Below are 16,280 nucleotides of genomic sequence, written 5' to 3'. Positions count from 1 at the left end.
GGCTTTTCAATGAAGGGACCACAAAAGCCCTGGTTGTGCGGTCCGCCTTTGCCTCTAGGGTGATGTCCATTGAAGTTACCTCTTCCTCCTATGCCATGAGAAGGTCTATCCCAGAGCTGTTATAATAAGCACTGTGTGAGTTGTGGAACCACATTTTCTTTCCATCCCTTTGGTTCCTAGAAAAGGTTCTCTGTGGGGTGGAGAAATGGATTCCTACTGCTGAGAGAATTTTACTGTCTTGCTGACTCATAGTTAATGTGCCTTTTACCTTGGGTCCAAATAGAGAGTAGCCATCAAAAGGGGCATTGACAAGGGGCATCTTAAAGCTTTTCAACAAATCACAAAGGAGCATCCAGGCATGCCAATTCATGATGATGTCGGTGCCTGACGCCACAGCTGTGCCATCAACTGCATTGGAAAGCAGTTGTATGGCTACATTGGAGGTAGACTGGAGGGTAGAAAGCTGGGAGTCCATGGTCTTCTGAACATCTGCAGGCAGGTTAGCCAAGAAAGAGACTTGGATAGCTCTTTTGTCATGTGTCTCTGTAATCATGGGCCAAATAATTCAGCTCTCTAAGTGCAAAAGTCACTGAAGGATACATAAATTTCCCAAACCAGTCCATAGCCCTGGACTCCCTGTTAGGGGGGTGGACTGAGGAACATTTCTCCAATAGTTCCATTTTAGTGGCTGCCTCTACCACCACAACATCCATTGGTGGACCTTTACTCCAATATGTCCTTTCTTTTGGTGCTGCTACTATCCTGCCAGTTTTTTGGGATTGATTCCACCACATCAGTGTCCTTCCATGTCCATTGAGCCATGAGGTCAATGAGGGGGTCAACAGGTCTGCTTACAGAGTAAAAGCTTCATTTCAGCACTCCTGGTGTGAAAACAGAAACCCAGAAAAGAGTCAGTGAATTTGTCTTTTTGGGTAAATTTCAGTAACTGGCTAGTAGGTGCACTGCCTGGATGCCAGCAAAAAAGAAATTCAGAGAACCTGAAAGAAAATCAATCACAAAACGTGAGGAGAAAACACTGTCTGGGAAGAATTCTGCAGCTGTTCAGCAAAAAGCATTTCAAACTCCAGCTTTAGTGTAAGACATGATGTCCAGTAATCTAGAGGAAAAAAATAAGTCAAATGTGCTCAGAGCTGATTAGAATAAATGAAACATTGAAGGAGTATATCAACTCAAGTAACAAAAGGCTAAAAAAATGGAAGAAGATTTAAACAGATATTCAGATGAGCTGATAAGACTGCAAAAACCAAAGGTTGAACTGAAGAAATGTCTGGCTGAGTATGAGACTGCTCAAGAAGAGATGTTTCAAAAATCGTAGAATTAGAGAACAGAGCATGAAGGGAAAACTTGAGATTTTCTTCTTACCAGAGAAACTGGAAAAAAAGACTATACTAATTTTATGAAAGCACAAATAACCAATTGGACTGGTATTCCACAGCAAGAGTTAATAATTGAAAGGGCACATCATGTGTATGCTCCAAACCTGGGCATAAGAAAGCAGCTCTGACTTTTAGTAGTAAAGATGCAATCCTACCAGTAGAAAGAGTTGATTCTGACAAACCTGTGGCAGAAGGATAAAATACTAAAAGTGGGAGACAGTACAGTGTTTGTGGAAAATGACTACTCACTGTACACCAGGCAGGAGAGGAGTAAATTTATTCCAGCAATCAGGGAATGTCGAGAAGCAGGTGAGAGATTCTACCTGCTGTATCCAGCTATTTTCAGAATACTTTTTCTTGGAGGGTCAGAATCATTTTTTGATGCAGAACATGCCAAGAAGGAAATACAAATGTTTGTCCAACAAAAAGTGAGCTGTCAAACAGAAGGGGACACTACTTCTTACTCTTCTGATAACAAAGCCCATAGAGAGACTATCCCAGTGAAACCCTTTTCAATGTTCCAAAGGAAAATATTTGAGAGACAGAAAAAAAGTACAAGAGTTGACTAGAAGAACCAGGAGTATGTTGGGAATGAACCAGAGACTGAATATGGGAGAGGAAGATCAACAGGAAGAAAACCAGTAACTCAGATAAATAAATGCGGGACTACAAAGTATTGATTACAATTGTGACGTATGACAGAACAAGAAAACCTGGAAATATTGGACTTTTTGACTTTGTTATACTTGTAGTGGACTCCAAAGTATATATCATACTTTGTGTCATTCATGTTTAGAAGAACATTTACGAGAAGGGAGAGGAATGAAAGAGCTAATTGTAAGTAAAACAAAATTTTGCTCTTAACAGTATTTTTATAATACGTGACATATACTGCAAGCTATAAAGTAAAGCTTTTTCAGTTATTTTCGTGTGCAGTAGCAATACTAAAGTAAACAGGTGCCCCTACATTTTCATTCTTCTTTCTTTCTTCTTGTTCGTTTTTAAGAAATGTAGGCAATGCAATGTAAAAGAGAATAAAACATGCACAAAAGAGCATGATATAAAAATATACTTTTTCTTATTTTTGTATAGAGGAATGACTGCACTAAGGCTGCTGTCCTGATTTAATATGTTTTAAGGGGAGACAAACAAATAGACAGACATTGAATATAATGAGAAGTTTCCCTCTAGCACATAATTGTTCACAGTGCTATATGTGTACTGGAAGGCAATTGTGTATCTGGGTCTCATGTTTCCATGGAGACAATATGATAAGGAGACAATAAAAACAGAATACTTCTTTCTTTCAATGGCTAGGTGATAATGTTTTCTGAAAGCATTCCAGTTATTTTCTACATCTGGAAGAGGAATAAAGATAAGAAAAAAACAGACAGCACTTAGTGAAAGTACAAGCACAGGCTGTACCATGCATTTTAGCATGGATAACCTTCATTATAGGTTAATTCAAGTCTGTTAGTACAGCCTGTCTGTGACAATTGTTCCTAGTAGGAGGGTTAAACTTCGTTATTTGAAAATGTATATAGTTTTATATTAGTATTATGTTAATAGGTTTTAGGGGATTCTGGGGTGTGTTTGTTTTTTATTTGAGGGTTTTCATTAAAGCAAAACATTTTGTAAGATGTGATATAGGTTCAAATGGATATGACAAAAAATAACTGTATAAAAGATCAACCTGCCAAACATTAATGTATGCATGTAACACAAAACTTGAAACCAGACATTTAAAAAAGCTGTTATACATAACAGGTGGGAATAATTAAAAGGTACGTACTTACCATAACTAGGCATCTGTGTTGTCCATTTTCTTTCTTCCTCAACCCAAGGGTTCAGATTCAATCCTCAGATCTGACTCGGCCTCATACTCTAGACTTTGGATCCAACACTTGAGCTCCTCCCTCTATCCATAATGCTTTAGCCCATGCCCATTACCTCAGATTGAGTTTGTTGTCATACTACCCATATAGCCAGACAGAGACAGGACAGGCTGACAGAAAAACAGGAAGGGCTCAAACCCAGAGCTGTAGGTTCCAAAAACATAGTCCAAGAGGTTTCTCCTGAAATTGAAGGATAGGGGATGGAAGGGAGGGAAGCTGAGGAAAACTGAAAATGGACAACAACACAGATGCCTAGCTATGGTAAGTACATAACTTTTAAATCTGATGTTGCCCTTTTCATTCTTCTTGAACCCATGGGGCAGAGTTCCCAGCTATGCTGATCTTGGGTGGTCATCCTAGAAGAATATTCCGGAGTACTGCCGAACCAAAGGCGGCACTGTTTCAAGAAATATTATCCAGTTCATAATAAGTAACAGAGGTATGACTATTGGACCATGTGGTTGCAGCACAAATATCATCAACAAATGCTCTTGACCAAAAAGCAGATAAAGCAGCCATGGATCCAGTTGAATGAGCCTTGGATGGTTTTAGTAAGGAGAAGCATTGTTGAGAATAGATCCAAGAAATACAGTCTGTAATCCATTTAGCTAAAGTGACTTTAGAAACTAGATACTCCAGTCTTTTTGGTAAAAAGAAGGCAAATAGTTGATCTGATTTTCTGATTTGTTTTGTCCTATGGAGATAAAAGTGTAATTGTCTGTGTACATCAAGGAGATGAAGCATGTACTCTCCTTTATTCGAAAAATTTGGGAGGAAGACTGGTAAATGAATGGATTAATTAATGTTATTTTCAAATGCCACTTTGGGCAAAAAGGAAGGGTTAGTCCACAATGTAACCTGATCTTTATAGAAAATGAAGTAATGATTTTTTCAGGAAAGAGCCTGGAGTTCACATATCCTCTTTGCAGAAGCAATGGCTGCTAAGAAAACCGTTTTCCATGAAATTAATTTTAAATCAGTTTTAGCATAAGGTTCAAAAGGTTTCTGAGTTAGACCTTGTAGCACAACTGTGAGATCCCAGGGAGGCGAAGAATCCTTTATTTGTGGTCTGAGAACAAAAATGCCCTTTAGAAATGCTTTGCATAATTTGCATGAAGCCAAGGAATCATTACTGTCTCCTGTGTGAAAATTAGAAAGAGCTGCTAATTGTAGTCTAATCATAGAGAAGCTAGTTCTTTAAAAAGGATAGTTAAAAATTTAAGTACTGCAGAAACTGGAGTAGAGAAGGGGTCAAGCTCATTTTTCAAAGCCTAAAGGGAGAATCTTTTCCACTTGCTCTTGTAAGCTTTCTTAGTAGAGTCTTTTTATGAAGCCAAAATAATGGTATGTACTGGGGAAGAAAGCCTGGGCTGTGTAACCATTACTGGAAGTGCAGAAACCATGCAGTTAGTTTGAGGGCCTGGATTTTGGGATATTGGATCCCTGATGGGTGTGAGAGGAGATCCAGAAGTGTCCATGGAGGATAACAAATGTGAAACTATAGAAAGGGGAACTATTACCTGTCAAGGCCAGAAAAGGACAATGAGGATGACTGAGCTCTTCAGCCATCTTGCTTTTTGCAGAAATCTGGGAATCAAAGGAAGAGGGGGGATAAGCATAAAGAAGACAGAGTGCCAGGTGTGGACTACAGTATCTCTTGGTGACTCCCCCTGAGGGGTGATAAGAGCAAAGTACCTGCTGCACTTGTTGTTGTGGCAAGACTCAAAGAGGTCACAGCAAAGTTGGTCCCAATGATGGAAGATCCATTCCACCACAGATTGATTAAGAGACCAATTGTGAGGCATCAGGATGGACCTGGTTAGTTTGTCCACTAACATGTTTGGAATGTATGCTGCAACTAGAAAGTGGTCCAAGGTGATCACCCATTCCCAAACTCTCATGACCTCTCTGTAGGGGGTATAAGATTGGGTTCCTCATTGTTTGTTGATGAATCAGACCATAGGCATGTTGTCAGTCTGAATTGTCCCTAGAGAAACAGCATCTTGAAATGCCTGCAATGTGAGTAGGACTGCTCTCATTTCTAGTACACTGATATGCATATTGGTCTCTTGGGGGGGCACCACATGCCTTGGACCTTCCTCCCCAGAAACACATGCCTTGGACCTTCCTCCCCAGAAAATGTCCCCCCAGTTTGGAAGTGTCCATGGTCACTGTCGCCATTGGAGGTGGTAAAACAAAGGGTTGGTCTAAATGTATATCGTCCAATTCAATCCACCAGTAAATGTTTTTCAGAAATTTGAGTAAATTTGACTGGAAAGATAGGAGTTGACAAAGAATGGGCCACTGAACAGCTACAGTCCATTGAAGGACATGTATAAAGAAACTTGCCAAGGGAAGCAATACATTGGCTACTGCCATGGATCCTTGTACTTGAAGGACTGATCTTGCTGGGAGAGATGGATGGGAAATAAGCAGATGAACATGATTCTTGATAGTGGATATGTGTTGCTTCCTGTGTTGTATCCAGAAGTGTACCAATGAATTCCAGGCTCTAGACTGGTGTCAGGTTTGATTTGGCATTATTTATTGTTATCTCCACTGACTGAAAAATCTGGAGCAAATAGTCCCTGATCTGCAGAAGAAGATGATTGGAGGGGGTGATGAGTTGCAAGTCATCCAGATATGGAAAAACTAGGAATCTTTGGAGTCTCGGATGAGCAGCCACCACTGTCATGCATTTGGTAAACACGCTGAGGGCTGTGGTGAGTCCAAAGGACAGGTGTCTGAATTGATGGTGACTGTCTCCTAGCCGAAAACAGAAGTGTCTTTGGGAGCACTTGTCTGTTTTGATGTGATAGTACACATCCTGAAGATCTATTGAGCACATCCAATTGTCCTTTTAAAGAAATGGCAGGATGGACTGTACCATAACCATTCAGTTTGCTCTGATACAAAATTGGTCTGAAGTCTCCTGTCTTCTTGGGCACTGAAAAGAGGCAAGAGTAAGTTCTGAATCCTATTTAGTCTGGTGGAAACCTCTTGGATGACTATTTTTTCTAGCAGCTTTTGCATTTCTTGTGCTGCGTCTTTCCTCTGCCTGTGTAGAGCACCAGGAAGTGTTTTCCTTTTGTGAAAAGGAAGTTGCAAAAATGATATAAATAGGTTCTGGATATGATTTTTAGCACCCAGGTATCATGTGTTATGCTTGCTTCGACTTCTGGGTGCAGGGAACATTTTCCCTGACTGCCACCAGAGTTGGACAGTCAGACAGCACTTCAGGAGTACCGGAAGGGTCTGTCCAGAAAGAAATCCTGAAAACCTTGGTTCTGTGAGCCTTCTCTGCCTCCAGGGTGATGTCTCCCATTAGAATTTCCTCCTCTGTAGGAATTGTCACCATGCAGCTCTTAAAAAGGTCCTTGAGATTTTTAGAAATCCTCTGCAGACATGGACTCTGAGAGCATATTTGAATCTCTTTGTTGAAATTTTTCTGAATTATCAAGAAGCGTGCCAAGTAATTAAGAGACCACAGGGCAAAGGTCACCAAGGCAAAGACTCACTTTCTGAATCTGTCCAACACCATAGACTAGCTGTTTGGCAGACGGAAAGAAGAGATCTGTTTTGCTAGCTCTTTCCTGGAGGCTGCTGCTACTACCATAGCATCAAGTGGGACTCCTTTGCTCCAGTGGGGTCTGTCTTTTGGAGGGGCTAAGAATTTGTTGAGTATTGTTGGGGTAGGTTTGATGGTATCCAGCTCCTTCCTAGCCTGTCAGGAACCTAAACTGATGTGTTCATCTGCCTGGGGGAGGGGGGGGGGGGTAACCCAAGATATAGACAGACCAGCCACCTTTTTGTCTGAGGCTCTCTAAAATGTCTCTGAAGAAGATATCACCTGGTGGTGATCTAAGGGGACCCATCTTCTTCATCAAAATCAGTATCATTCATGACAGATTCCATCGTGTAGTCTATGTGCCTCCACTTGCTTGTTCTCTTCTGATGTACCTCCTCTGTGGGATATTCAGGAAAGGTGTCAGAAGACAGCAGAAGTTCCTCTACCAGAACCAACTGGACACTTGTTGGAGCTGGCAGTCCCTGTGGAGTAGGTCTGAGCAACTCAGAGCTCAGAGCCAATGAGCGAAAAAGAATTGGATCTGAAAAATGTAAAAGCAGTTATTTAGAGAGAGCAAAAGCCCTTTCCACAGCCTGAAAGGCAGATGGACTCAGAGAAGCCTGTACCCACAGAACTATAGCCAAAGCTCCCAGTGATGGCAGATCTTGACAACTCTTGGATCCATGCCTTAAGGATGGAAATGGACCCAAACTATCTAGATCCAAGGCTCTGAGAGGCAGGGATGGATATGACAATATAGAAGTCAATCTCAGCCCCACAGACACAACACCAAGACTTCAGTTCTGGGACCCATTCTAATCTGAGAGTATCGGAAAAGAACTAGTCAGGGATACCATTGGAGTCGAAGAAGACATCTTCTTCGGCTCCAACTCTGGCCCTTTCAGGGATTGCGGATGCTGGAACTCCAAAATAACTGGACAAATTGGAGAAGCAGACAAAATGGTTTTGAGTGTAACAGGAAGACTCATAGATCTGATAGGGGACAGTGCTGATAAGACTCCCAATTTCGATCTGAGCTCCGAGAAATGTTCACATCATCCTATCCACATCTGCTTCTGATAAGCTTCTGGAGGACCTGAAGGAAGTAGTGGATTGTGGCCTAGAATGTTTTTTAGGACTTTGTAGCAATGGAGATCTCAGAGTAGGTGATATGGGCTTAATTACATATTCTGGAGTATGACTTCTATGTGAAGTGTTTGGCTTTGGATCCGAGGAAGGGACTGTTGGACTGATCAATATGACAATCAGATCCAAAGCTTTCAGATCAGTGCGTTTCAGATCTGAAGACCAGGCCTTTGGATCTGACAATGTTGGATCTGATGTTTTTTGGCTCTTGGAAGGTGGCTCTGATGAAAACCTGGAGGACTTTGGCAGAGTACGTTTTCTGTCCTCCGATGGAGCATATTTGGAGGTTATGAAGGGGGTTTGTGCCCCAGAAATAGGTTTACCAGGTAGGAGTCATTTAAAATTAACTTATTGCACCAATCAGCCAGAGCCCTTGGCTTGAATGTTGAACAAATTGAGTGACTGGTGTCCAAGTGACTGGCTCCAAGACAATATATTCACTCCTTGTGGGCATCTGAATTGGGGATTTTATGCCCACATGAAGTACATTTTTTTAAATCCTGTTGGATTATAATACATGGTAGAAAACAGAAAAACAAAACAAATAGTATGTTAAACAATACGGGAATAGAAGTTTTTTTTTTTTTTTTTTTTTTTTTTAGGAAATATAGAAAAGAAGAGTTTAATTACCAACAATGGCAATTTACAAGAGGTAACTTGTAAAAAAGGGTAAACAGAAATACCAGCTGTGGTAAGGATAGACTACTATTCAGAAAATAGAAGGAAGCCCTAACGCTAGCGAGTAGCTAAGAGGGAAGATAGACGTAAATAGCAAAAAACACCTAGAGATAATTACTTAGGAGAAAATAGTTGAATTAACTCATGAAAAACTCTTAGTAACACTCAAGGGTGAGGCCTGCATCTGTTCACAATGGTGGGAAATGAGATCTGGGGTAATGGGGATGGACTAAAGTATTAAGGGTAGAGGGAAGAGTTGGAGAGTTGGATTCAATGTCTGAAGTATGAGGCAGAGTCGGATCCAAGGATCTGATTTAAACCTGTGGGTTGAGGAAGAATGAAAAGGACAGCAGATCCTTCTTATCATAATGACACTTTCCATATTATCTTTAAATGTATGTAAATGATCTCACAGATATATACAAAAAAGAAAGAGTAGCAAACTATAGTAAAAATGCAGAGTGCAAATAGCTATGCTACAGGAGACAGATTTAGAAAGAAGTGAGCATGTGAATTTGATAAAAAGAGGATTTCAGGATGGTTATTCAGCGGAATATCTGGGACAAAAATAAAGGGGGAGTACTTATATTAATTGAGAGAGCAGCTTGAATAGTGATAGTAGGAAAAAAAGATAATAATGGTAGATTTGTATTATTAATGGGCTACTGACAAGGGAGAAGGATTTTGTTGGCATATATTTATATTCCACCTAAAACTGCTACAATGGAGCTTCTGGGAGAACTAATCAGATTTCAGCCCAGACTATTACTTATAGGAATGGACTGGAATTTGATTTGCAACAATGAGGATGCATCTGGGGGGGCCTAAAAGGGCAAAATATAATCAAAAGATGGTAGATTTTTGAAGAAATTTATGAAAATATTTGGTATGGAAGATGCGAATTTAGTAGTAGGAGTTCAGACAGAATTGACATATAATTCCCCAAGGTGCAAAAACTGGGCTAGGCAAGTCAGAAATTATATTTCAGAGAACATGTGCATTTAATTGAAAGTTTTGATATGGAACTATTTCAGATCATGCGCTAATAATAACTGAAAAAAAATCCAGGGTAATGAAATAAAAATGAGCCACTGGAGCTTCCCCACCTACCTGTTAAAAAGAGAGTAATTTAAGGAATGGGTAGTGGAAATTATTCTAGAGTTATTAGAGAAGATGCAAATTTCGTTTGAAAATATAACTAGGGAGTGGGATAAAATTAAAGTGGAGTTTAAAAATAGGGGGAAATAAAAGAAAAAGATATGCTTAAGAAGTAACAAGAACAATTTAGAAGGACTGACAAAGGTTAAAGTTTTGCAGAATGGGAGGAATCTAAAGAAGAAAAACAGGTGCAATTGCAGAGTGCTAAATAGAAAATAAGGGACTACCTAGATAATATGCATGAGTTTAGAAAGATTGCAATTAAGCAATAACCTCATTCTCGCCATTCTCTCCAGTCATCTGTAATACTGGTAAAATAGTAGCTCTACTTTTGGTAAGATAATATCTCTGAAATGACAGCAGATACTTCTATTACTGATATATGCCCTTATGGTCAGCAATGTCTTCTTTACTCTATACATTACTGTGAACTACTCAGATGTACATTTTGTACTTATTTTCCATTTCATGTTAATTGTTCTTTGACTTTTTATTCTGTGTGAAGTTTTACCTCTGTAAGATTGCTGTTTAATTTGTTTTGTAGAACTGAATATTGTATCATTGAACTGTAAATCTTAAATGTAAAAGTTTATGCCTTGGATCTTTTCTCTCCAGGCCTCCACTGAAAATGTGGTCTGTATCATATGTTCAAAGTTTGAAAACTTTGAACTTTAAAATATCGAAATTAAATGTTCGAAGTTTCAAACATCGAACATACGCAAGAAAAAGAAAAAAGAAAGGGAACTTACCTGACTGGTGTAAGCAGGAGGACAAGCCCCCATGCACCCCCCACCCCCTAATTTAAATATACCAACTTTGAGACCGCACTACAGTGCAGTAAAGGAAATACCAACTCCGAGACCGCACTACAGTGCAGTAAAGGAAATACCAACTCCGAGACTGCACTACAGTGCAGTAAAGGAAATACCAACTCCGAGACCGCACTACAGTGCAGTAAAGGAAATACCAACTCCGAGACCGCACTACAGTGCAGTAAAGGAAATACCAACTCCAAGACTGCACTACAGTGCAGTAAAGGAAATACCAACTCCGAGACTGCACTAGAGTGCAGTAAAGGAAATACCAACTCCGAGACCGCACTACAGTGCAGTAAAGGAAATACCAACTCCGAGACCGCACTACAGTGCAGTAAAGGAAATACCAACTCCGAGACCGCACTACAGTGCAGTAAAGGAAATACCAACTCCGAGACTGCACTACAGTGCAGTAAAGGAAATACCAACTCCGAGACCGCACTACAGTGCAGTAAAGGAAATACCAACTCGAGACTGCACTACAGTGCAGTAAAGGAAATACCAACTCGAGACCGCACTACAGTGCAGTAAAGGAAATACCAACTCCGAGACTGCACTACAGTGCAGTAAAGGAAATACCAACTCTGAGACCGCACTACAGTGCAGTAAAGGAAATACCAACTCCGAGACCGCACTACAGTGCAGTAAAGGAAATACCAACTCCGAGACCGCACTACAGTGCAGTAAAGGAAATACCAACTCCGAGACTGCACTACAGTGCAGTAAAGGAAATACCAACTCCGAGACTGCACTACAGTGCAGTAAAGGAAATACCAACTCCGAGACTGCACTACAGTGCAGTAAAGGAAATACCAACTCCGAGACCGCACTACAGTGCAGTAAAGGAAATACCAACTCCGAGACTGCACTACAGTGCAGTAAAGGAAATACCAACTCCGAGACCGCACTACAGTGCAGTAAAGGAAATACCAACTCCGAGACTGCACTACAGTGCAGTAAAGGAAATACCAACTCTGAGACCGCACTACAGTGCAGTAAAGGAAATACCAACTCCGAGACTGCACTACAGTGCAGTAAAGGAAATACCAACTCCGAGACCGCACTACAGTGCAGTAAAGGAAATACCAACTCCGAGACTGCACTACAGTGCAGTAAAGGAAATACCAACTCTGAGACTGCACTACAGTGCAGTAAAGGAAATACCAACTCCGAGACCGCACTACAGTGCAGTAAAGGAAATACCAACTCCGAGACCGCACTACAGTGCAGTAAAGGAAATACCAACTCCAAGACTGCACTACAGTGCAGAAAAGGAAATACCAACTCCGAGACTGCACTACAGTGCAGTAAAGGAAATACCAACATCCGAGACCGCACTACAGTGCAGTAAAGGAAATACCAACTCCGAGACTGCACTACAGTGCAGTAAAGGAAATACCAACTCCGAGACCGCACTACAGTGCAGTAAAGGAAATACCAACTCCGAGACCGCACTACAGTGCAGTAAAGGAAATACCAACTCCGAGACCGCACTACAGTGCAGTAAAGGAAATACCAACTCCGAGACCGCACTACAGTGCAGTAAAGGAAATACCAACTCCGAGACCGCACTACAGTGCAGTAAAGGAAATACCAACTCCGAGACTGCACTACAGTGCAGAAAAGGAAATACCAACTGCGAGACCGCACTACAGTGCAGTAAAGGAAATACCAACTCCGAGACCGCACTACAGTGCAGTAAAGGAAATACCAACTCCGAGACCGCACTACAGTGCAGTAAAGGAAATACCAACTCCGAGACAGCACTACAGTGCAGTAAAGGAAATACCAACTCCGAGACCGCACTACAGTGCAGTAAAGGAAATACCAACTCCGAGACCGCACTACAGTGCAGTAAAGGAAATACCAACTCCGAGACTGCACTACAGTGCAGTAAAGGAAATACCAACTCCGAGACTGCACTACAGTGCAGTAAAGGAAATACCAACTCCAAGACTGCACTACAGTGAAAATCTTCAGTCCTTGAAAGCCCAAAGAGGAGCACTCCCTTCAGTGGCACGAAAGCTCTGAAGGGTTTGGTGCCCAGACTTGTCTTTTAATCATTAATAAAGATAGTGGTTTGGAAAAATGGAAGGTGCCTGAAGCTTTGGAAGCTGGCTGACTGTTATATATTTAGCAGGATATAAGCCATATACCTTAGGTTACTGCAAAATTGATCAATATGATGAACATTCAGTATTCCCTGGTGGCCATTTAGCCTATAGACTGTCTTTTACTTATGGACATATAAAACAAACATTCCAAATTATTAAAGTGTAGTCATTGGTGTATTCAGCTCACCTTCTTTCTATCTGTTCAAGAGCTAATTTCATTCTTTCTTCATACCAGCGGTACTTTTCAGTGGAAACATATACATGGACAATAGAACCATCCTTCCACAAAGCATGGGCAAATCTGTCACAGTATTTTGCATTTATTAGCTTGCTGTTTTTGTTCTGAAAACATAAAGATTAGTTAATAAGATCCAGACATACAATTAAATAAAGTAATGAAAGAATGAATTAACTTTAGCACTTATAGAAAAAGTATCAAACATAAGACCCATTTTATTACATAACATGCATTTTATAATGCAAATACAAAATTCAAATTGAAACTACAACAATGTTGCAATCCTGCTCCTATAGGAATCCACCTCTGTGTCTGCAATGTTAATACAGCACAGAGCAATATAAGAACTTATGTACCTACCATAACGTTCCATGTTAGTTGTCTTCTTCTCGCCTTCTTTCTTGCTGGTTGGGTTCGGAGCCGATCCTCGGTTCCGACTCGGCCATCTTCAAAAGCACGAGAGCTGCTTACTGGCTCGAGGCCCCCCTATATCCCATGATGCCTGGCACTAGATACCCAGATCTCATTTGGTAACCTAACTATAGACATAATAATAACAATTATAATAATACAGTAAAATGTAGCAGGATACAGGAACCTACTGGAGAGACTGACAGTCAGAAGTAATAGCCAGAGAAGACTCAGCCAGTGATAAACAAACCTAAGGAACTCTTCTCGGTCTACTAGGATAGGGGGATGGAGGGTGGGACGCAAGAAAGAAGGCAAGAAGAAGACAACTAACATTGAACGTTATGGTAGGTACATAACTTCTTAATGTTAAGTTGTCTATCTCGCCTTCATTCTTGATGGTTGGGACAGCGTCCCTAGCACCTCAATCCTGGGTGGCTCATCGGAACAGACTCTTCAGAACAGTGGAACCAAAATCAGCTCTGCTTCTGGAAGCCACATCCAGCTTATAATGTGAAATGAAGGTATGTGGATTAGCCCATGTAGCTGCCGCACAAATAGTTTCCATTGGCAATCTGGCCTGAAAAGCCACAGAAGTAGCTAGAGCTCTGGTGGAGTGACCTTTGGGTTTAGCAGGAAGCTCTTTATTTCTTAACTGATATATAAAAGTAATAGTAGAAGTCAACCACCTAGATAAGGTGATTTTTTGACACCGGTATGCCTTGTTTTCCCTCAGCGTAGGACAGGAACAACTGGTCTGATTTTCTGATTTGCTTGGTTCTATGCATAAAGCGTAATTGTCTATGAACGTCCAACTGATGTAACTTGTATTCTGCCTTGTTGGAATAATTTGGAAAGAACACAGGTAGTTCAATGGACTGATTCAAATTATAATCAGAAGTAACCTTTGGAAGAAAGGAAGGGTTAGTCCGAAGAGAAACTCTATCATTGTGAAAACTAGGTAAGGAGGATGAACACAAAGAGCTTGAAGTTCAGAAACTCTTATGGCCGACGTAACTGCAACCAGAAGAAGGGTTTTCCAAGAAAGAAACTTCAAGGAACAAGAAGCTGCCGGTTCAAAGGGGGGTAGTATCAGGGAAGCTAAAATCAAATTCAGATCCCACGGAGGCAGGGGATCTCTTACTGGGGACCTGAGTAGAGTGGTCCCTTTAAGAAAGGCTTTACAAAGCTTATGGGACATGATGCTTGAATCAGATAGGCCCATATGAAAGTTTGAAATTGCAGCTAGCTGAACTCTAATCTTGGCAGAAGAGGATCCAGTTCGAAAAAGTTCTGCTAGAAATTCTAAAATATGGTGCACAGGGGCTGAAAAGGGATCTATATTCCTGGTCTCTCCCATAAGGAAAAATGTTTCCACTTACTAGCATACGTTTTTCTAGTGGTCGACTTATGCGAGGATAAGATGATTTCACGCACCGAGTGGGAGATGTTGGCAAGCCTGGCTAAGGTCGGAAGTGGAGAAACCAAGCAGTGAGCTGGAGAGATTGAAGAGATTGGTGCAGCCCACCCGACTGATGGATCAGGAGGTCTGGAATTGGGTCCAGGGCTGCTACAGAAGGTGATGATGCAGGAAAGGGAACCAAATTTGTCGAGGCCAGTAAGGGGCAATGAGGATCATCTTGCATCCCAATGTGGTAGCTTTCTGAATTAGTTTGGGAATCAGGGGAAACAGAGGGAATGCATAAAGAAGTCCCTGAGGCCAATCGTGAACTAGAGCGTCTCTGGGGAAGTGTCCGGGAAGAGGGAGGAGAGAGAAGAAATTGTCACACTTGCTGTTGAAGGGGGAGGCAAAAAGGTCACAGCAAGGCTGACCACATTTGCAGAAGATTTTGTCCGCCACAGTCTGATTGAGAGACCACTCGTGAGGCATGAAAATTGCTCTGCTCAGCCTGTCTGCTATAACATTGGACTTCCCAGGGATGTGCGCTGCTATCAGAAACCATTGGGAAGAGATCGCCCACTGCCAAAGTCTGAGTGCTTCTCGACATAAGGGGTATGACTTGGTTCCGCCCTGCTTGTTGATGTACCATACCACTAACATATTTTCGGTTTGAATTGCAATTGTCCCGGTGGGAAGAGAGTTCTGAAGAGCCTGCAATGCTAAAAGCACGGCTCTCATCTCCAAGACATTGATATGCAGATGGTACTTGTGAGGCTGCCAGGTGCCTTGGACTGTTCTGCCCTGAAAATGCCCCCCCACCCGATCAGGGAGGCGTCCGTGGTCACTGTAGCTAATGGAGGAGGAAGAACGAATGGCCTGCCCTGGTGTAATGATGGAGAAACCATCCACCAAACAAGTTGGTTTTTGCATGACTGTGTGATCATTATCATGTGAGACATTGGGAGTTGCTGGAAGGACCATTGTGTGAACAGCATCCACTGAAGAATCCTCATGTGAAAACGTGCAAGGGGGACTAGTATTATAGCCGCTGCCATGAGACCCAATGTTTTAGGACGAATCTGGCCTGAATCTTTTTGCATCATAATAAGACCTGCATATGCCGTCGAATGGCTAACACTTTGTCTACTGGGAGAGTCACTGACATGTCCTTTGTGTTTAAGTTTGCGCCTATAAAGGTGATAGATTGACAAGGCGACAATGCAGACTTTTTTAAATTTATTGTGATGCCTAGAGCGGATCACATTTGGATGGTGTAGTCTCTGGCTTGCAGCAGGTGATGCCTGGTGGTTGCAGTAAGGAGCCAGTCGTCTAAATATGGAAACACCTGGAATCCTTGCCATCTCAAGTGGGCAGTGACTACTGCCAAACATTTGGTGAACACCCTGGGGGCTGTGGTGAGACCAAAGGGCAGAGCTCTGAACTGATAATGACTGGCTCCCA

The 16,280-nt window shown here is 41.6% G+C and overlaps 1 protein-coding gene across 1 annotated transcript in view; it reads right to left on the bottom strand.

Moving 5' to 3' along the window:
* The window catches only part of VWA3B (von Willebrand factor A domain containing 3B), a 2,054,405-nt gene that overhangs the window by 1,347,370 nt on the left and 690,755 nt on the right, over window positions 1-16,280 (bottom strand). Inside the window, exon 9 of the mRNA XM_044071813.1 lies at window positions 12,959-13,113. Coding sequence (XP_043927748.1) covers window positions 12,959-13,113 — 155 coding nt within the window. The remainder of the gene's footprint in view (window positions 1-12,958; window positions 13,114-16,280) is intronic.

The sequence above is a fragment of the Protopterus annectens genome, chromosome 5.part0 (assembly GCF_019279795.1).
Source record: "Protopterus annectens isolate FY-2018-M chromosome 5.part0, PAN1.0, whole genome shotgun sequence".
NCBI lineage: Eukaryota > Metazoa > Chordata > Ceratodontiformes > Protopteridae > Protopterus > Protopterus annectens.
Note: the sequence above shows the minus strand (reverse complement) of the source record. Positions and strands in the feature narration are given on the sequence as shown.